The 17,324-nt window shown below is 52.7% G+C and overlaps 3 protein-coding genes across 4 annotated transcripts; all 3 read left to right on the top strand.

The window, feature by feature from the left end:
* The first annotated feature begins 438 nt into the window (after positions 1-438).
* On the top strand, positions 439-3,129 carry HOXD10 (homeobox D10). Its single transcript, XM_060015641.1, has 2 exons — positions 439-1,375; positions 2,727-3,129. Exons 1-2 carry the CDS (start codon positions 631-633, stop codon positions 3,002-3,004), a joined length of 1,023 nt encoding a protein of 340 aa, XP_059871624.1. The 5' UTR covers positions 439-630; the 3' UTR covers positions 3,005-3,129.
* Positions 3,130-6,517: 3,388 nt separating this feature from the next.
* On the top strand, positions 6,518-8,814 carry HOXD9 (homeobox D9). Its single transcript, XM_060015640.1, has 2 exons — positions 6,518-7,488; positions 7,833-8,814. Exons 1-2 carry the CDS (start codon positions 6,708-6,710, stop codon positions 8,072-8,074), a joined length of 1,023 nt encoding a protein of 340 aa, XP_059871623.1. The 5' UTR covers positions 6,518-6,707; the 3' UTR covers positions 8,075-8,814.
* Positions 8,815-13,645: 4,831 nt separating this feature from the next.
* Positions 13,646-16,641, top strand: HOXD8 (homeobox D8). 2 transcript variants are annotated; one of them, XM_060015639.1, is made up of 2 exons: positions 13,646-14,802; positions 15,178-16,641. In XM_060015639.1, exons 1-2 carry the CDS (start codon positions 14,262-14,264, stop codon positions 15,468-15,470), a joined length of 834 nt encoding a protein of 277 aa, XP_059871622.1. In that variant the 5' UTR covers positions 13,646-14,261; the 3' UTR covers positions 15,471-16,641. The 2 variants fall into 2 exon arrangements, with proteins under 2 accessions (XP_059871622.1, XP_059871621.1); XM_060015638.1 differs by having other exon boundaries at positions 15,175-16,641.
* Positions 16,642-17,324: the final 683 nt, after the last annotated feature.

Below are 17,324 nucleotides of genomic sequence, written 5' to 3'. Positions count from 1 at the left end.
CCCAGGATATCTTGGCCGCGTCTCCGCACCAGACCTCTTTGCTGTGGACCCCTGGGGTGGTATGTCTCAGAGCCTGGGGAATCCAACTCACCTTCCCAGGCTGCCTGGGACAAAATGAACCAGGCTGGGCCCCCAACCCCGCCCTGGCCCCGGCCCTCTTGGGCGCCTTCTGCCTGGGCGTGTGCGGAGAATGCTTCTGTGTGCTGGCGCCACGGCGCCCCGGCTTCCCTCCCTGCGTGTGTCCTCCCGGAGACCCCTCGGGCCGAGCCTTTCCTTCTGCCTGCGGGGCCCAGCGGCTGGAGTGGGGGACGCGAGTGGGGCGTGCGGGCGGGCGGGCCGAGCGAGCACCGGGAGGCTGGCGGACGGCGGAGAGTGCTGGGCCGGTTGTTTCCAGCGCGCACTATCGCGGGCGCGTAGTAGATGTCGCTGTTGTCCGTGCTTACGCGGCCGGCTGGCCGGGCTCTGGAGCACGTGACCTGCGAGGAGGCTGCGGCTCAAGGCCATTTTCAAATCTCATTGGCTTGGTTGTCATGTGGTCGACAGAGGCATCCACAATTACACGGGGAATGTTTTCGTAGAGATGTCAGCCTACAAAGGACACAATCTCTCTTCTTCAAATTCCTCCCCAAAATGTCCTTTCCCAACAGCTCTCCTGCTGCTAATACTTTTTTAGTAGATTCCTTGATCAGTGCCTGCAGGAGTGACAGTTTTTATTCGAGCAGCGCCGGCATGTACATGCCACCACCTAGCGCAGACATGGGGACCTATGGAATGCAAACCTGTGGACTACTCCCGTCTCTGGCCAAAAGAGAAGTGAACCACCAAAATATGGGTATGAATGTGCATCCGTATATACCTCAAGTAGACAGTTGGACAGACCCGAACAGATCTTGTCGAATAGAGCAACCTGTTACACAGCAAGTCCCTACTTGCTCCTTCACCACCAACATTAAGGAAGAATCCAATTGCTGCATGTATTCTGATAAGCGCAACAAACTCATTTCTGCTGAGGTCCCTTCGTACCAGAGGCTGGTCCCTGAGTCCTGTCCCGTTGAGAACCCTGAGGTTCCTGTCCCTGGATATTTTAGACTGAGTCAGACCTACGCCACCGGGAAAACCCAAGAGTACAATAACAGCCCCGAAGGCAGCTCCACAGTCATGCTCCAGCTCAACCCTCGTGGCGCAGCCAAGCCGCAGCTCTCGGCCGCCCAGCTGCAGATGGAAAAGAAGATGAACGAGCCCGCAAGTGGCCAGGAGCCCGCCAAAGTCTCCCAGGTGGAGAGCCCCGAGGCCAAGGGCGGCCTTCCAGAAGAGAGGAGCTGCCTGGCTGAGGTCTCCGTGTCCAGTCCCGAAGTACAGGAGAAGGAAAGCAAAGGTCGGTATGAGCAGAGTTGCCACCCCAGCGGGGCGCGCAGCCCGGGAACCCGGCAGAGAGAGGGAACGCCTGGGTGCCCAGTGCCGAACGCGGCAGCTTGGGGCCCCGACTGGCAAGTGCCACTCCTCCCCGCTCTTAGAGGGGCAATCTTAGTCCCGAGATGGTTTCCGCTTTTCCCGCGCTGCCCTCGCCCTCCTGGCTACTCCTGGCCCCGCGCTGATGGCGCCCCGGCAGAGGAAGGGCTTGCTGGGTTTATTTTTCCTGAGCTAGACCTGAAATGCAACAAAAGAGCGCAAATGAGACCTGCGGCTGGTAAACACGGCCCCAGAACCTCCTTTCTCCTGCTCAGATTTGTAGTCCCAGCCCCGCCTTTCACCCAATGATGATTTTAAGGTGGTCCAAGGCACCGTGTTCGTGTTCAAGTGTATGCACCCCGCATCCTGCGAGCTTGGGGGCGGCAAGGGGAATGAGGTAGCTGGGCCGGTTGGTGCTTGGGCCGAAGAAAGAGCAGGGCTCCTTGCCTCTGCGGAGCTAGGTAACCTTGGCTTTGTCTGGGGAAAGTGCCTCAAGCTTTGCAATCCATTTGCAAAGTGGGCAAAGGCAGAAGGGGGAGAGAATGGAATGTGTGTGGCCCACCCAGCAGGGCCAGCCTGAGGGCTGGGCAGGGCAAAGAGCCAGGGGCTCTGGCTTTTCTGCCCCTGATCCTCTCCCCCAGTGCTCAGAGTTGGGCCACAGCAAGGAGCTACATTTCTGGGAGAATGTTTTTGTGTGGGGGCAAGAAGGCATAAGAATTCAGGAAATTCTTGGGCACACAACGATGCCCAAGCAGGGCGGAGAAGGTGTACTCGGTTATCTTTTGAAAGAGAATTGGTACCTATAAACCTGGCTGTGCGGGGCTCCCTGCCTGCCTAGGAGAAGTGGGAAAGAAGAGGCAGACATGAGGATCTGAGGAAGCAGTGGCGTTTGTAGGCTTGTCAGGCTGTGACTTGCTTCTTCCACTCTAGTCCCGTTGTAAGATGATCACTTAGAATGTTGCTGGTGAGATCCTGAAAGTTTACTATTGTACTAATATTTTGTGCAGGTCAGAAAGGAGAGAGAGAGAGAGAGAGAGAGGGAACACTGACACAGAGGGCAAGAGTACCCATCCATCGTGTCATTTTGGGGTATTTTAACTAATCTGGCATCATTTACAAATCCCTTCCAGGGCCTACTTCGTGTGAGTAATGTGTAATACCAGCATTTCCCAAAGGGCCTGGCTGCCAGAGGGGTCATGGCCAAGGGTACATTTGAACAGACTGAGAGAAAAAAAAATTCTTGATTTTTTTTCTTCTTCTCCCTTTAATTTTGTTAGAGGAAATCAAGTCTGATACTCCAACCAGCAATTGGCTCACTGCAAAGAGTGGCAGAAAGAAGAGGTGCCCTTACACTAAGCACCAAACGCTGGAATTAGAAAAAGAGTTCTTGTTCAATATGTACCTCACCCGCGAGCGCCGCCTAGAGATCAGTAAGAGCGTTAACCTCACCGACAGGCAGGTCAAGATTTGGTTTCAAAACCGCCGAATGAAACTCAAGAAGATGAGCCGAGAGAACCGGATCCGAGAACTGACCGCCAACCTCACCTTCTCTTAGGTCCGAGGCCCGTCAGAGGCCAGGATCGGAGAGGGGGCACCGACTTCCAGGGCCGAGTGCTGGAGGACTGGGAAGGCGGACACAAAACCTTCATTGCTCTTTGTTTTTTGATTTTGTTTTTGTTTTTGTTTCCTGCTAGAATGTGACTTTGGGGTCATTCTGTTCGTGCTGCAAGTGATCTGTAATCCCTATGAGTATATATATATATATATATATATATATATATATATATATATATATAAACTAGCACATGTAATTTATTATTTTTTTCATCGTAATGCAGGGTAACTATTACTGAGAATTTTCGTTTGGGTCTTAACTTATTGGAACTGTAGAGCATCCATCAATCCACTCGTCCATCCAGCAATGTGACTTTTTCCTAACACAAAAGGTCTGTGTGTGTGGTTAGTCCATGAGCTCATGGTGTTTTGAGTACATCCAGTACTTAAAAGTACTTTTACATATATATTTTAAAAAGATTAAGAAAACCCACAAGCTTTGGGGGTAGGGACTAAAAAAGCACATTACAATGTATCTTTTTGCAAATGAGTTTAGCAATTGTCCTTGGTGAGATGGAATATTGAGAATTTGCCTTGTAGCCTTTCCCTTGTGGTGCATCTATGGTTTGGTAGAAGTACAACAGCAACTTGTCCTTTCTGTGCATGTTCTGGTCGCATGTATAATGCAATAAACTCTGGAAACGAGCGTACTTCCTCTGCTTTCTGACATGGAAATATGTTACGGTGGAAATGAAAGACTTTGGTGAGATTGTCTTCCTGTTAAACTGCTTGTTTGGGTCAGTTGACTGGGTGGTAGAGAGCAGGGGAGGGGAAATGGGAGAGAAAAGCTGAAGGGGGTCTTTTGTGCTGAAATTTGGCAGTGGTCAGGGGAGTGATAATCCAGACTGTGTGTACTGTTTTCCTAGTTGGAAGGAAGGAGGGTCCCCTCTCCCCCTCCCCCCATGATAGTAACATAATTGATTTGTCAGTGGGTGTGAGCTTCCCCTCTAGTCTCAGCCTGGTAAGTTAAGCCTGTGCCAAACCGCATTTTCCTCGCAGCTCCCCACTTGTGTGTCTTCCTCTCTTTGGTTTTGGTTGTGTTATTTTTAATGCTTTCAGTGGAGTCTTGGGGATTTCTGGCTCGTGTGCCATCATGAGGGGCTGGGTTAAAATCTGTCTTGCCCACCTGGAAGCCGCCAGGCCTCCATTACAGGAGCAAGGACAAGCAGCAACCTAGCATTGCATCGGATCCAATTCAGCCCCCATTTCCCTCACCCCCACCCCCACCCCCATCCCCATCCCCACCCCCACCCCCATCCCAAGCGCAAGACAGCCAGGCCAAAGTGAAGTCGAGGATGGGTGAGTTTTCCCATCCCACGTTGCCCTGGTTTCCTTGTGGAAGGATTTTATGCTCAGTCATTACCTTTTGGTGGCCTACAAGAAAAAAATTTTTAAAGGAAGAAAAGGTTTTCCCCAGTTAATCCTCCCCCTATTTAATTACAAAATGCTGGTTGGAGCCATTGTATCTGGGAGGCAAGAAAATACACGAAGGGTGACCGAAAGAGAATTTACAGATAAATATGACTTCCCATGAAGTCCAATGTTCAAGCTACCACCATGGCTCAGAAAACTCCAGCCAGCTTTCACGTGTGTGTGTGTGTGTGTGTGTGTGTATAGATAGATAGATAGATTGCAGGATCCTCAGCCCAAGAGGGTCCAGATTTTAGTCTGGCCAGGGAGAAGAGAGGAGAGGCCTTGGGGGGATGATCTGACAGAGAATTCGTTACCCCATGTCGTACTGTGGTTTCAGAGGGTCTCCGATAGATTCAAGCAGCTTCACAAAACACGTCCTTTTCATTTGTCCCCTTTCTTAGGGGGTCTGAGCCTTAAAACCCTCATCCAAGTAGTATTTGGGAGACTCAGTATTTATTCAGAGTTTTAAACTTCCTCCCGAAAACGAAGAGTCTTTCCCAGTTCCAAGACAGAACCCTTTAGGGGAGCCATTTCCTAGGGTGGAAGAGGGATGGCTGCACATCAGTGCCAGGTTGGGAACACTGGAATAGATTTGCCCAGACCTCCATTGGTTAGGCAGAAGAGGAGGGCAATTTTAGCTTCTCAGTTTACCCCCCGCGATGTGGGGAGCACCATTCGTTGTTGACAGGGGGCCATGTCTTGGAGGAAAACCCGTGCTACAGGCAAAGGCAGCTCCTCTGGAATAAAATCAGAAAGCCATTGGCAAAGGCAATCGATTAGGCCAGAAATAGCCATTTCCCCACTTCCTTTCCGGTGCTCGAGGTGGGCTGGGAGCCCAAGGGTGCGCTGGGCAACTTGTAGAGCGAGAAATATATCCTCCACCGCCGGCGGCCCGGCTGCTTTTGTCTCGGCTCCCAGCCGGGCTTCCGAGGCTCTGTACCATGGATTTGGGAGTGACAATGGGCATTTCCCTCAGATTCAAGGCTGCCCAGCCTTACCTTTGGAGGCTTTAAAAAAAAAAAAAGAAAGAAAGAACAGAATTCCTAAGAGAGTAGCCCAAGGACCAAGCCATTTAAAAGACATATCCGGAATCCACTCAGAGGCCGTTAAGTGGGAACCATGGGAATCGGCCTGGCCCAGGGAGATGCTGGCCTCTTTGAGGCGAGTTGGGGGCAGGGGGCAGCGGGTGGGAGCGGGCCTGCTCTACAATCTGGGTTCTGCCCTATGGCGTGTTTTCTTCCAGGACCTTTCCAGAAGTCCCGAAGAAGACAAGGCACCCTGGCCGCCACTGTCCGCGCGGTGCCCACTGCCAGCTTGCGGACACTTCCGAGGGCAGACAGAGCCCGGGCGGTGGCCGCCGCCACGCCCAGCCCACGGGCCAGGCCGCCCCAGCTCACCCCTCGGGCCTCGGCGTGTGCTCAGCCTCACGTCGGGGGTGTGTGTGGCTGCGCGCGCGTGTGAGTGTGGTAGGGGGAGGGGGCCCTCCGAGCTGCTCCATCCGTCCGTTTTATTAGGGACACATTAATCTATAATCAAATACACCTCATAAAATTTTTATTGAAAGGCATAATATCATTACAGAGGTCTTCCACCTGTTTTAAACAACACGACAAGCTGTGAGAGAGCGTGTGTGTGGGTATGCATAGGGAGGGGTGGGTTTGGGTCGGGAGAGAGGCACGGGGAGAAGAACTCCCCTCTGGCGCTAGGGGGGCCGCCTCCGAAGGCCGTCCTGTCTCGGGCCGCACCAGCTCTGCGCTCCCCCCCTCCCCGGGCTACTCTGGGCTCTGCCAAGTGCTGGGTGCGCCCAGCACGCACGGCCGGTAGCTCGGAGCCGAGGCACTGGGGAGGCAGCACCAGCTCGGGACTGCAAGACCGAGTGCGGCCAGAAGTGGGGAACAAATAGTCCCCGGCGCCTCCTCCGGCCGCGATCGGGCGTGTGGTCCCAGCCGCCTCTGGGCTGGCCGAGTCAGGCCGGGCTGAGCCCGGCGCACGGGTCGGGACCCGCGGGCTCTAATTGCCGCGCTTATGTTGATGATTTTTTTTTTTTAAATCACAGCAGCCCCCAGTTTAGCGGACTGATTTACTCCCGGTATTGGTAAATATGATCACGTGGGCCGCGCGACCAATGGTGGAGGCTGCAGCCTGCGAACTAGTCGGCGGCTCGGGCGCCGGCGGGGAGCGGTGCGGCGGCGGGCAGTGTAACCTTGGGTGGGAGCGCACGGCGCCTCAAAATGTCCTCCAGTGGCACCCTCAGCAACTACTACGTGGACTCGCTCATAGGCCATGAGGGCGACGAAGTGTTCGCCGCGCGCTTCGGACCTCCAGGGCCTGGCGCGCAGGGCAGGCCCGCAGGTGTGGCCGACAGCCCGGCCGCCGCCGCCGCCGAGTTTGCCTCGTGTAGTTTCGCCCCCAAATCGGCCGTGTTCTCCGCCTCGTGGTCCGCGGTGCCCGCCCAGGCCCCAGCGGCGGCGGCGATGAGCGGCCTCTACCACCCATACGTGCCCCCGCCGCCCCTGACCGCCGCCGCCTCCGAGCCCGGCCGCTACATGCGCTCCTGGATGGAGCCGCTGTCCGGCTTCCCGGGCGGTGCGGGCGGTGGCGGAGGCGACGGTGGCCCGGGCCCCGGTCCCAGCCCTGGCCCCAGCGGTCCACCCAACGGGCGCCACTACGGGATTAAGCCTGAAAATGGAGCGGCACCGACCGCCGCCACCACCACCTCCACCTCCACCTCCTCCTCCACTTCCTCGTCTTCCTCCTCCAAACGGACTGAGTGCTCCGCGGCCCGGGAGTCCCAGGGGAGCGGCGGCCCCGAGTTCTCGTGCAACTCGTTCCTACGGGACAAGGCGGCAGCAGTGGCTGGGGGAACCGGGCCCGGGGCGGGGATCGGGTCTGGGTCCGGGGCAGGCGGCTCATCGGAGCCCTCGGCTCGCAGCGACCACCCGAGCCCGGGCTGCCCGCTGAAGGAGGAGGAGAAGCAGCAGCCGCAGCCGCCGCAGCAGCAACTTGACCCAAGTAAGTGCAAAAGAAATTGCCCCCTGATTTATTGCTGAAACCTGTAAGGCTCGAATGTGCAAAACTGATAGTTTTACTAACCTATAAAAACGTCTAGACGCCTACCCTAGCCTAGGCGAGCAACACGCATCCATAAAAAAGCTTCCCATAACCACCTACCCTGGGCGCGCGGTTTGTACGGTAAACAGAGCGCGGGCATTAAGGCTTTTTATAATTCCCCCCAAGTTGTGAAAAGCAGCCATCCTTGGTGAAATTAATTTAACGACCTCTCTCCCCCACCCTGTCGTCTCTCCCTGCCTCCCCTCCGCCCCTCACTCCCCTTCTCCAAACACCCCTCTTCATAGACAACCCCGCAGCAAACTGGATCCACGCTCGCTCCACCCGGAAAAAGCGCTGTCCCTACACCAAATACCAGACGCTTGAGCTGGAGAAGGAATTCCTCTTCAACATGTACCTCACCCGGGACCGGCGCTATGAGGTGGCAAGGATTCTGAACCTCACAGAGAGACAGGTCAAAATCTGGTTCCAGAATCGTAGGATGAAAATGAAAAAGATGAGCAAGGAGAAATGCCCCAAAGGAGACTGACCCGGCGCGGCGCCGGTGGGACCACTCGGCTTTGCAGTGGCAGAGGGTTTTTGTGTGTGTGTGTGTGCTTGATTTCCAGAAGTTCTTCAGCGATTCGGACATTTCTCCCCACCCCGGCCTTTTTTTTTTTTTTTTTTTTTTTTTTTTTTTTTTTTAGGTAGAAGTGACTGTGTGGTTGGTTTCTGTGAGGTATTTGGGGGACTGTATTTGCTCGCTTATGTGTTGGAGAAACCAAGTGGCTTTGGGGTGTTGCCCTATCCCGCTCCCCTGTTTCCTGTCCCTTTGGTTCCTTAGGAAATGCTATATTTTGTGAGTGCACGCCGGCTTGAGGAGCCCTCTCCTGTGTAAATGTCCCCTATGTTTCTGAAAAGTGCTGTAGTTTAGCCCCCAGCGCTGCTCAAGCAGGGGCCAAGCGCACCCCACTTCCGACAGCGAAGGCAGAGCGACGACAATGAGGAAGCCGGCCTAGGCTGAGCCCCGGCCGTGTTGCCCACCGGTTACGGAAGCCCACTTTCCTCAGGGAGCCCGCGGGCCCTCCACTGAGACCTGGAATGAGGCCGAGAGAGGAGCCCAGGGCCTCCGGTGGGTCGGGGGTTTCTTCTCAGGGCATTGGAGGAGCCACTCTCTCCCCGGGAGGGCTTGGCTCCAGTGGGCGGCCGCGGGTGTAGGCCCTCCCGGCTCCTGCCTGAGGACCAGTTGTAAATGTTACCGCTTCCTACCAATAAATGCTGACCTGATCAAATGGAGCTCAGACGCTGGCCCTGAACATTGTGTGCTTGCTTTCTCCGGCTCTCTGCAAAATGTCACCCTCATGGGACTTTTCCCTCATCCCTGGGAAGGAGACGCTGCTAAAAATCCGGGGCCCTTCCACCTGAGAGGTCTCTCTGATGTGCCTCTGAGTCTCCCTTTGGGTGGGCAGACCCAGCCTTGAGCCCGGCCCCTGGGGGCACTTGGCCGTCCTCCCCTGGCCGCCTAGCCTGCTTCCAGTGCCTCTGCGAACTCTGTGCCCTGGGCCCAGTGTCAGCCTTGCAGCAGTGCCAGCGGCCCCACGGGCTCCAGAAACCAGGCATCCTCTCACTGGGGCTTTGACATACCGTGCCCCACCTCTCCCTCTGCTCATGGAGTCGCAGCCATCGACATCGTCTCCAAACCAGGGAGAGGCCAGTTCTGCACTCTGGGGCAACTCTTCCGGGTCCGCGGGGCTGGCTGGCTGGCTCCGGGAGGGCTGAGACGGGTAGACCGTGAGCTTCCGCTCCTCCGCACGGGAGCCCCAAAGTGACCTTAGCAGATCAAAATGGTCAAGGCTCTCCTCCGCAGCTATCCCCACCCCGCTGCCCCTCCCCCTGCCCAGTTTCTGTGTTGTTAGCCCCCAGCTCGGCCCTCTGAGGGCCGCGTTCAGAGGCTAAAATGAAGGTCATTGTAAGTGAAGGATCGGGCCCAGCACAGCCTTTGCAGGCCGGAGAGGCAGGCGCCGGGCGGCCTGGGCTGGGCGGAAGGCGGGGGCGATGGCAGAGTTTGGGGGGATCCGGCCGAAAGAGGGGACTTGAAGGAAAAGCAGAGGGGGGCTTGGAGGGAAACCCAAGGCCCAGATCCGGCAGAAGGTGCTGCGTACCCCGCCCCTGCGACCAACCCGATACCTTGGGCTCTTTGAAAACAGGAAGAGACAAGGTGTCATAAAGCCATCGAGCCGGCGAGACGTCTGGAGGTAATGAGTTTACGACAAGCCCGGCGCTTCTCTTTGAAACCATCTCATTTTGATGTTTGTGTTTGTGGGAGGAAAGGAAAAATGCAGACAAAACTGGGTCTTAAAATCTGGACAATAAAATGTAAACAGGACTCTGTTGGACTAAGAAGGCAGGGGCTTGGGACCCCCGGATGAGGTGTGAGCACCTAGGGAATAAAAATGGAGGGCGGTAGGAAGGAGGAGACGATATATTTCTGATTTTTAAAATGGGTTGGGTATTAGAAGTAGCCGGTGGGTGGCTCTCAATAATATTTGACTATGGCCGCCTTCTAGCTTGTACTTTAAAAAAGAGAAAAATAGGCCTGTTATTTGGGGGTGGGAGAGTTAGTGATCTTGGGTCATTTACTTAGGCCGAGCGTCCCCCAGCCGCATGGTCGGCGGGAAAAGATGCAGTTACTTAAATGACGTTTCACAAAAATATCTGGCCCTCCACTGCAAACCTCGTAGCAGAAATATTGTTGGAAATTATATATATTTGCTTATAGAAAAATTAATCGTTACAGCTGAATTAGAGGAAAGAATTTTTGAAAATGAGAAAAAAAGATTAACCTCTCAGGAAACACCTAAACTGATTGAAGTCTTGGCTTTTAAAAAAAAACAGGTGGAATGCTTAGTCAATTCACTTCACTATGTGACTTTTGGTATAAATTTAATGTCTCATTTATTGTGCATAGAAGTTCCAGTGAACACCGCCCAACAGGGCCTTTTCAGACAGCCATTCAGAGATACAGCAAAAAGCTTTTAATTTGACTTCTATCCCCCCTCCATTGTCCAGTGAAATGGGCCTGAAGCATTAAAATTACAAAGTTAAAGTAGCAAATATTCACGATTTAATGCTAAGTGTAACGGCTTTAAAAGAAAAAAATTAACAAATGTAACTTCTATAATTTCTTAGTTTTTGAAGTCCCTGGCTCCATTGGGGAAAAAAACAGGCCTGTTGCAGTTGTAATTTTTAAAAATCTAGCCCATCCTATAATTGTGGGCGATTACAGAATGGGGACTTACTGTGTCTGGCAAAAGAAGGGCTGGAAGCTTTTGAAAAAGACACTACTGGAAGCTCTTGGGAGCCCAAATATCTTTGGCATTCAGGAGCCCCTGTTTGCTGCACTTGACTCGTCGACAAAGGGATGAAGCATTATTAGTGTCAGTGATCCAAGCCCCAGTCAAACTAAAGAACAAGATTGGAAATGGTTTGTGTCGAATAAAGAGAAGTTAAGCTCCGTCGGCTAGAGATGGCATTTGGCCACTAGAGAGCGCCGTTGCTCCACTTTGTGATAGTAAAGCTGGAGTTGCGGCGGAAGGTTTTGATTAAAGATACTTACAATCTTATTTTAAATTCCAAATTAGGATAAATTTAAGCAAAAAGAAGCAATGTGCACTGTTAAATTCTCCGGAAGGGTTTGTTACTTATAAAATTTTGGCTTAGGATTTCAGAAAATTTGGACTACGGCACAGCTGAAACTATAAAACGTTATGGTAAGTCAATGCATTGTATCAGAACAGAAATGTGTAAAAGCATACATCTTTATTTACGAAGTTAATCGCACTCTCTTCCCATTCAGATTATAAACAGAATGCTTGAAGGAAAAAACAAAAAACTAAGTGTTTTGTCCCAGGAGGAAATGTTGTGTTATCATGTTTTCTTAATTAGGCCAGAATGCGTAGAAATGAATTTTGTAGTGTTTCTTTTTCGCTCCCCGCCCTCCCGCCCCAGGAATCACAAAGTTCTAGAAGGTGCCTTGTATTATTGAGATCTAGGCTCGTTCTTCTTTTTCCCCCATTCCATTCCAAAACCCACTATCGAGGGTTTAGACACGCACACGCACACACGCCAAACAGTGAAATAAAAAGGCACAATTGCATTCCAAGGCTTTATTGAAAATAATACTCTTTTAATTGGGTACTTGCAAGGTTGGAGTACAAATCGTTAACTGTCAGAATCAGTTCGTTCGCCTTCGGATTTAAAGGAAATTTTACCTGGCGATAACTGGCAGAAAACAACAACAAGAAACCCTTACCCGTCACCATGCATCCAACAAAAGCCTCCTTGCACTCCCTGCTAATTTAAAAGTTAAGCAAAGCATGCCTTTATCATTTGATTCATTAGAAATCCGTTTACCTTAACCATTTTCAGCTATTCCCTGTAGAAACAATTGAGTCTTAAACGTTATCTTGTTATGCCTTTCCATCTCGACCTTATTTTCTCCATTTGCAAAATATGATATTCAGTCCACTCGGACTGACCTCAGCTCACTCACAAGCTGGGCCACCCCACAAGGAGAGAGGGGTAGTTGAAATCACTCGCCTGCTGCACCTTTGGGAGCCGTCTGGGGGTTCTAGACGTTCGCATTTGGCGTGAAAAGCCGGGGAGGTGTGTTTTAGCTTTAGCTGGAGCTTCCTCGGTGGGCTCGGGAGTGTTTCTGAGGTCGGTTCCCAAGGCCGGTGGGCCTGCCGCCCTCAACAACAATGGATCATCCCAAGGAAAAGGGTCACCCAAAGAACCCACGAAAAAGGCAGAATAGGCAAAGGAAAACGCACTCAAATGTAGAGACCTATTACATTTATTGGACATGAAAATGGGAGGGGGGAGTGGGAGATGTGGAGAAGAGAAGGTGAACGGTGATGTAACGCCAAGCGGCTTCAAAGCGAGTTTCTAAAATCAGGAATATTTTGCCGATTCACACTCGATTTCCCCACATGACACGGGACGTTCCTCTTCCTCATCGCTCATAAGCTAGAGCGAGCTTTCTCTTTTTTTTTCTTTTGGAAAGATCGGTAACTTTTAAAGCTGAGCCCGGCACCCGCTCTCGGCGGTAACTTCACCGGCTTGTTGGATGAACTAGAATCGTCAGAAGACGCGCGCCGCCTGCAGCTGCTTGGAACCGGCGCGATCCGAACGCCGGCCCGGAGGCTCCTTGGGGGGACTCGCGGGCGTCGGTCCCCCGTGCTCCGCCCGGGGCCACCGCCTGCCCAGGTCCGCTCCGCGCAGGGGCTGAGACCCGGGAGTCGTGCGTCTCGCCCGAGGAAATACCACCCACCTCAGCGTGAGTCCTCCCTTCCCGCCTTGGAACATTTCTGTCTGCTTTTCTATTTACTCCCTCAGCAATGCTAATGTTCCCCCCCCCCCCGCCCCGCCACATTCTTCAGCCTCCCCCCTGCGCCTGGTACTGACGTCTATCGAGGGTGAAATGATGGAAACTATATTCATGGGCATGATTTCCATTAAATATCAATTAACCTGGGAGCCTCAGCCAGGCGTGCAGTGCTTCAAGGGTAAATGTACATCTCATTTCCACAAGGCCCGCTCGGCTGGAAAAGAAGGGCTTAGATTCGCTTTGATAATGCAAGGTATTGGGGTCACCCTTGTGGCCTTTAATCAAATTACTTGGATAGGACCTAACGCAAATGTTCGGTCCGGATCTTCTACACGGCTTGCCCTCGCTCCCTGGGCTGCGCCCGCGTGTCCAAAGGCGCAAAAGCCACAGCCAGCCTCTGAAGGGCTGCTACAGGGGACCGGGGAGGGAGTCATTTGCTCCACAGCCTCCTGGGAGTGTCCTCCCTGCCTCCCTCCCCGCCAAGTGTAAGGCTGTGCTGCGCCCCCGCCCCGCCGGCCGTGGCTCGCATTCCCTCGGCCCCCGGGGGCACGGCGAGCCCTTGGCAGTGCGGCTTTATGGGCCCCCTTTAAGGCCGGCGGAGGCATCTCCCAGCCACTGTGAGGCGTCCATCGTGTGCAACAGTGTCGCCTCCTCACGGATCCCTCCGCGCGGTTATCTCGCGTCCATCTCGCTCCGTCTCTGAGCAGTGGCTTGGTGCGAAAATGCCTCGCCGGGGCGCACCGGGGTGGCAGCCTCGGCAGCGGCGGCGAGAGCGGTGGGAGGGGGCTGCGGGGGGGGGCGAGGTGAGAGGTGGCGGCGGGCAGAGGGTGTTTTTTTCCTTTTCCCTCCAGAGCGGGGGTTTGTAAACCGAAGCCAAAGAGTGTCCCCGTGGGCCGGGCGTACTTTTTTTCTTGTCCGGTGCGCTCCTGCAGGGCCGCCTGGTGCCTGAGAGGAAACAGTGGAGGCAGCGGGGCAGGTCACCCGGGGCGTCGGCGATTTTATTGAGCCCGAGCCGGCGCGCGCCGGGAGAGGCCGGGCGGGCGGTGGAACGCGGGGACTGGGTGAGGCCCCGCGACCCGCCAGGGAGGCGGCGCGAGGTAGAGGCGGCGGGCGCGAGAGCGGAGCATGAGCGCCCAGTAGCCGAGGCCCCGCAGCTACCCGGCCTCAGAGGCGACGCGAGGGCGGGCGGGTGGCAGCAGCAACGTAGCCCGGCGGCCCCAGCGGCGCCAGCAGCCGCCCCAGAGGCCCCCGCGGCAGTGCGGTCGCGCTGAGGCGCGTTCCCTGCCTGCTCCGCGCCGCCCGCCCGCCCGGGGCCGCCCTTCCTCGGCCCCCGGCCGCCGCCGCCCCGATGAGCTCGTACTTCGTGAACCCGCTGTACTCCAAGTACAAGGCGGCGGGCGAGGCCATCAATCCCACTTACTACGACTGTCACTTCGCGCCAGAGGTCGGCGGCCGCCACGCCGCCGCCGCCGCCTTGCAGCTCTATGGCAACAGCGCCGCCGGCTTCCCGCACGCGCCCCCGCAGGCGCACGCGCACCCGCACCCGTCGCCGCCGCCTGCCGGGCCGGCTTGCGGTGGTGGGGGCGGCCCCGGTCCCGGCCAGGAGTACTTCCACCCCGGAGGGGGCAGCCCGGCCGCTGCCTACCAGGCCGCCCCCCCTCCGCCGCCGCCGCCTCCCCCCTGCGGCGGGATTGCCTGTCACCGGGAGCCCGCGAAGTTTTACGGATACGATAACTTACAGAGACAGCCGATTTTTACGACCCAGCAAGAGGCCGAGCTGGTACAATATCCTGACTGTAAATCGTCCAGTGGTAATATTGGCGAGGACCCAGACCACTTAAATCAGAGCTCGTCTCCTTCTCAAATGTTTCCCTGGATGAGACCACAAGGTTGGGATGCTTTTTTTTTTTTTAAGCGGGCAGAGGGGGAGAAATCTGCTTTCATCTCACGTTCTAGCTTTAAAACTCCCTTTTCCTCTCCTTCTCCTTTTCCTTTTTGTGTAGCTTACAGTGACTCTTATAAAGTAAGATAAACTTTTTTATTTTAAGTGGAAACCATGTAAAGACGATGGGGACAGAATGATTGCGAAGACGTTTTCTCTGCCCCTCTTGACTGCCCATCCTATATATATATCAGACCTAAGGAGAGTTGTGTATATTTCACTCCTTAGACCCGTTCCAGAAACCTTCAGCAACCTGCAGATGCACCATTACATTTTTAAAACATTTATTTTCCTTTTTTTTTCTGTTTGTTTTAATCAGCAGCTCCTGGTAGACGAAGAGGAAGACAAACCTACAGTCGATTCCAAACCCTAGAGCTGGAAAAGGAATTCCTTTTTAACCCTTATCTGACCAGGAAGAGAAGAATCGAGGTTTCCCACGCCTTGGCCCTCACCGAGAGACAGGTAAAAATCTGGTTCCAGAACAGGAGAATGAAATGGAAAAAGGAGAACAACAAGGACAAATTCCCGGTTTCCCGACAGGAGGTGAAGGATGGGGAAACCAAAAAGGAAGCCCAAGAGCTGGAGGAAGACCGAGCCGAAGGCCCAACAAATTAACTTCCACCTTTAAAATTTTACCGCAGATTATTGAAACTAATGATCAGCATATGCTGGTGAACACCACCTATTTTCTTTGTTGGAAAGGACTTTACCTGTATTTCAAGCTACCTTCATGTCACTGCTCTTGAGGTTTCTGCGCTTTGAGAGGGATTTGGGTGTTTAAAAAAAGTTTCTAGTGTCGTACAGGAACAGCCCTTGAGCTGTCCTATGTAAGAGTAATTTGATTCTGACCTTGTAGCTGTATTTTTATAATGGTAGTTTTTAATGGCTGAGCTGGTGATTTTGCCTCAACAACGTAAACTTCCTAATGTTTAGCACTAAATAATTGAATATAAAATGCTTTATTAATCAAACAAGTGCACTTGAACATTTTAAATTTTTTCTTTATGGTGAGTAAATTAAAAGAAGTCTATTAATTTTTTTAAAAAAATTATGCCTGCAGAATATTTACTTTATATTATTTGATTAAAATGTATTATTTATATTTTTCTTTCTACTTTTATAATGAATGGTTCGGGTGCCTTTTGTTTACTCCTAAAAGGTTTCTTTGAGTATTTTGTAAATGTAATATCTCTGGGAAAAAGTCTGGGCCAAATATTCAAAAAGCACATGTTAGCTGAAGAGTGTAATGTGTAGTCCTGGCTCTGCAGCTTCCTTAAACTTGGGGAAAATGTTGGGCCAGTGACAGACGTTTCAGGACAATGTCAAAGTTGACATTTAATCATTTTTCTATAGTTTATACAAATTATGGCAATTTAATCATCTAGAGTGAATGAATACTTGAAAAGCCAATTATAACATTTTCACTCATATACTTTTTACTTTGGCAAGTCGCCTTGTGGAACGCCTCTTGTTTCTGAACTTGCTTTCGTTTTGAACTGTGCTTGGTATTGCCTGAAATTGCTAGGTCTCTGTGCTGTGGCCGCCGCTGTGATTCCGTTTTTTTGAGGAGGTGCCATATTTATTTGTATTCCCTTCGCTCTGTTTGCACGCCCATTGTGAGCCAACTTGCTGTGCACGTCTCAGATGTCGGTTGGTACGTCCTCTGCTGTTCTCCAGGTTGGCCTCACCTATTTGAAACAATCCTTGAGAGCAAACGCAGAAAAATCCGAGTGTAAACAACCGCTGCAGAACATAGCTAGCTCTTTAATAAAAGAAATGAATCTTTTTCTAGAGCTAGTGTCTTTGAGCGCCGTCAATAACCCTTTTCCTGAGTCAGGAACAATCGCCTGGGCTCACGTGAAGGCAACATCCTGCTAAAGCGTCTACTTGATTTTTTAAAAGGGGGGGGGGTATGTGCACCCTTGCTGTAAAAATAAATAAATCAGTGCAAGGAGGGGGGCCTCTCTTTCATTCCAGAGAGAGCTGGCCAGGCTATCCCAGCTTCATCTTGCTCTAAATAACCTTGATAAGATACTTGGAAAGCTTTGAACTTCGCAAAGGACTGGAGTCATAGGTCCAGTGGGGAACAATCCGGAGTCCAGGTTACACCACAGCTTATTCCACTGAGCTGGCGCTGATGCTGGGGTTTGGGATCTGTTATTAACAAGATACCCATTTTCTATTTGAGGCTGCTCCTACAGCTGCCATTTTATGAGGGAAGAGGAGGGGGAAGAGGGGCGGGAGGGAAGAGGAGAAATTCAAGTAAACTAACATTTCTCCCCCCAAAAGGAAAAGCACCTTTATCAGGTAGGCATTGAAGAATTCTCTTCTTTTTCTAGATGCCTGTGTATTTTTAAAGAGGTACATTTTAATATCCAGAGTGGCTTTTATTGCACAGTTAAGAAACTGGAATCCTATAGTTTTAGGCCTGTATCACCCCCTCAGGCGTTGGTGAGCTGTCTGCCTGCT

This window comes from Delphinus delphis, chromosome 7, assembly GCF_949987515.2.
Source record: "Delphinus delphis chromosome 7, mDelDel1.2, whole genome shotgun sequence".
Lineage (NCBI taxonomy): Eukaryota > Metazoa > Chordata > Mammalia > Artiodactyla > Delphinidae > Delphinus > Delphinus delphis.
This window is presented reverse-complemented; position numbering and strand designations above follow the sequence as displayed.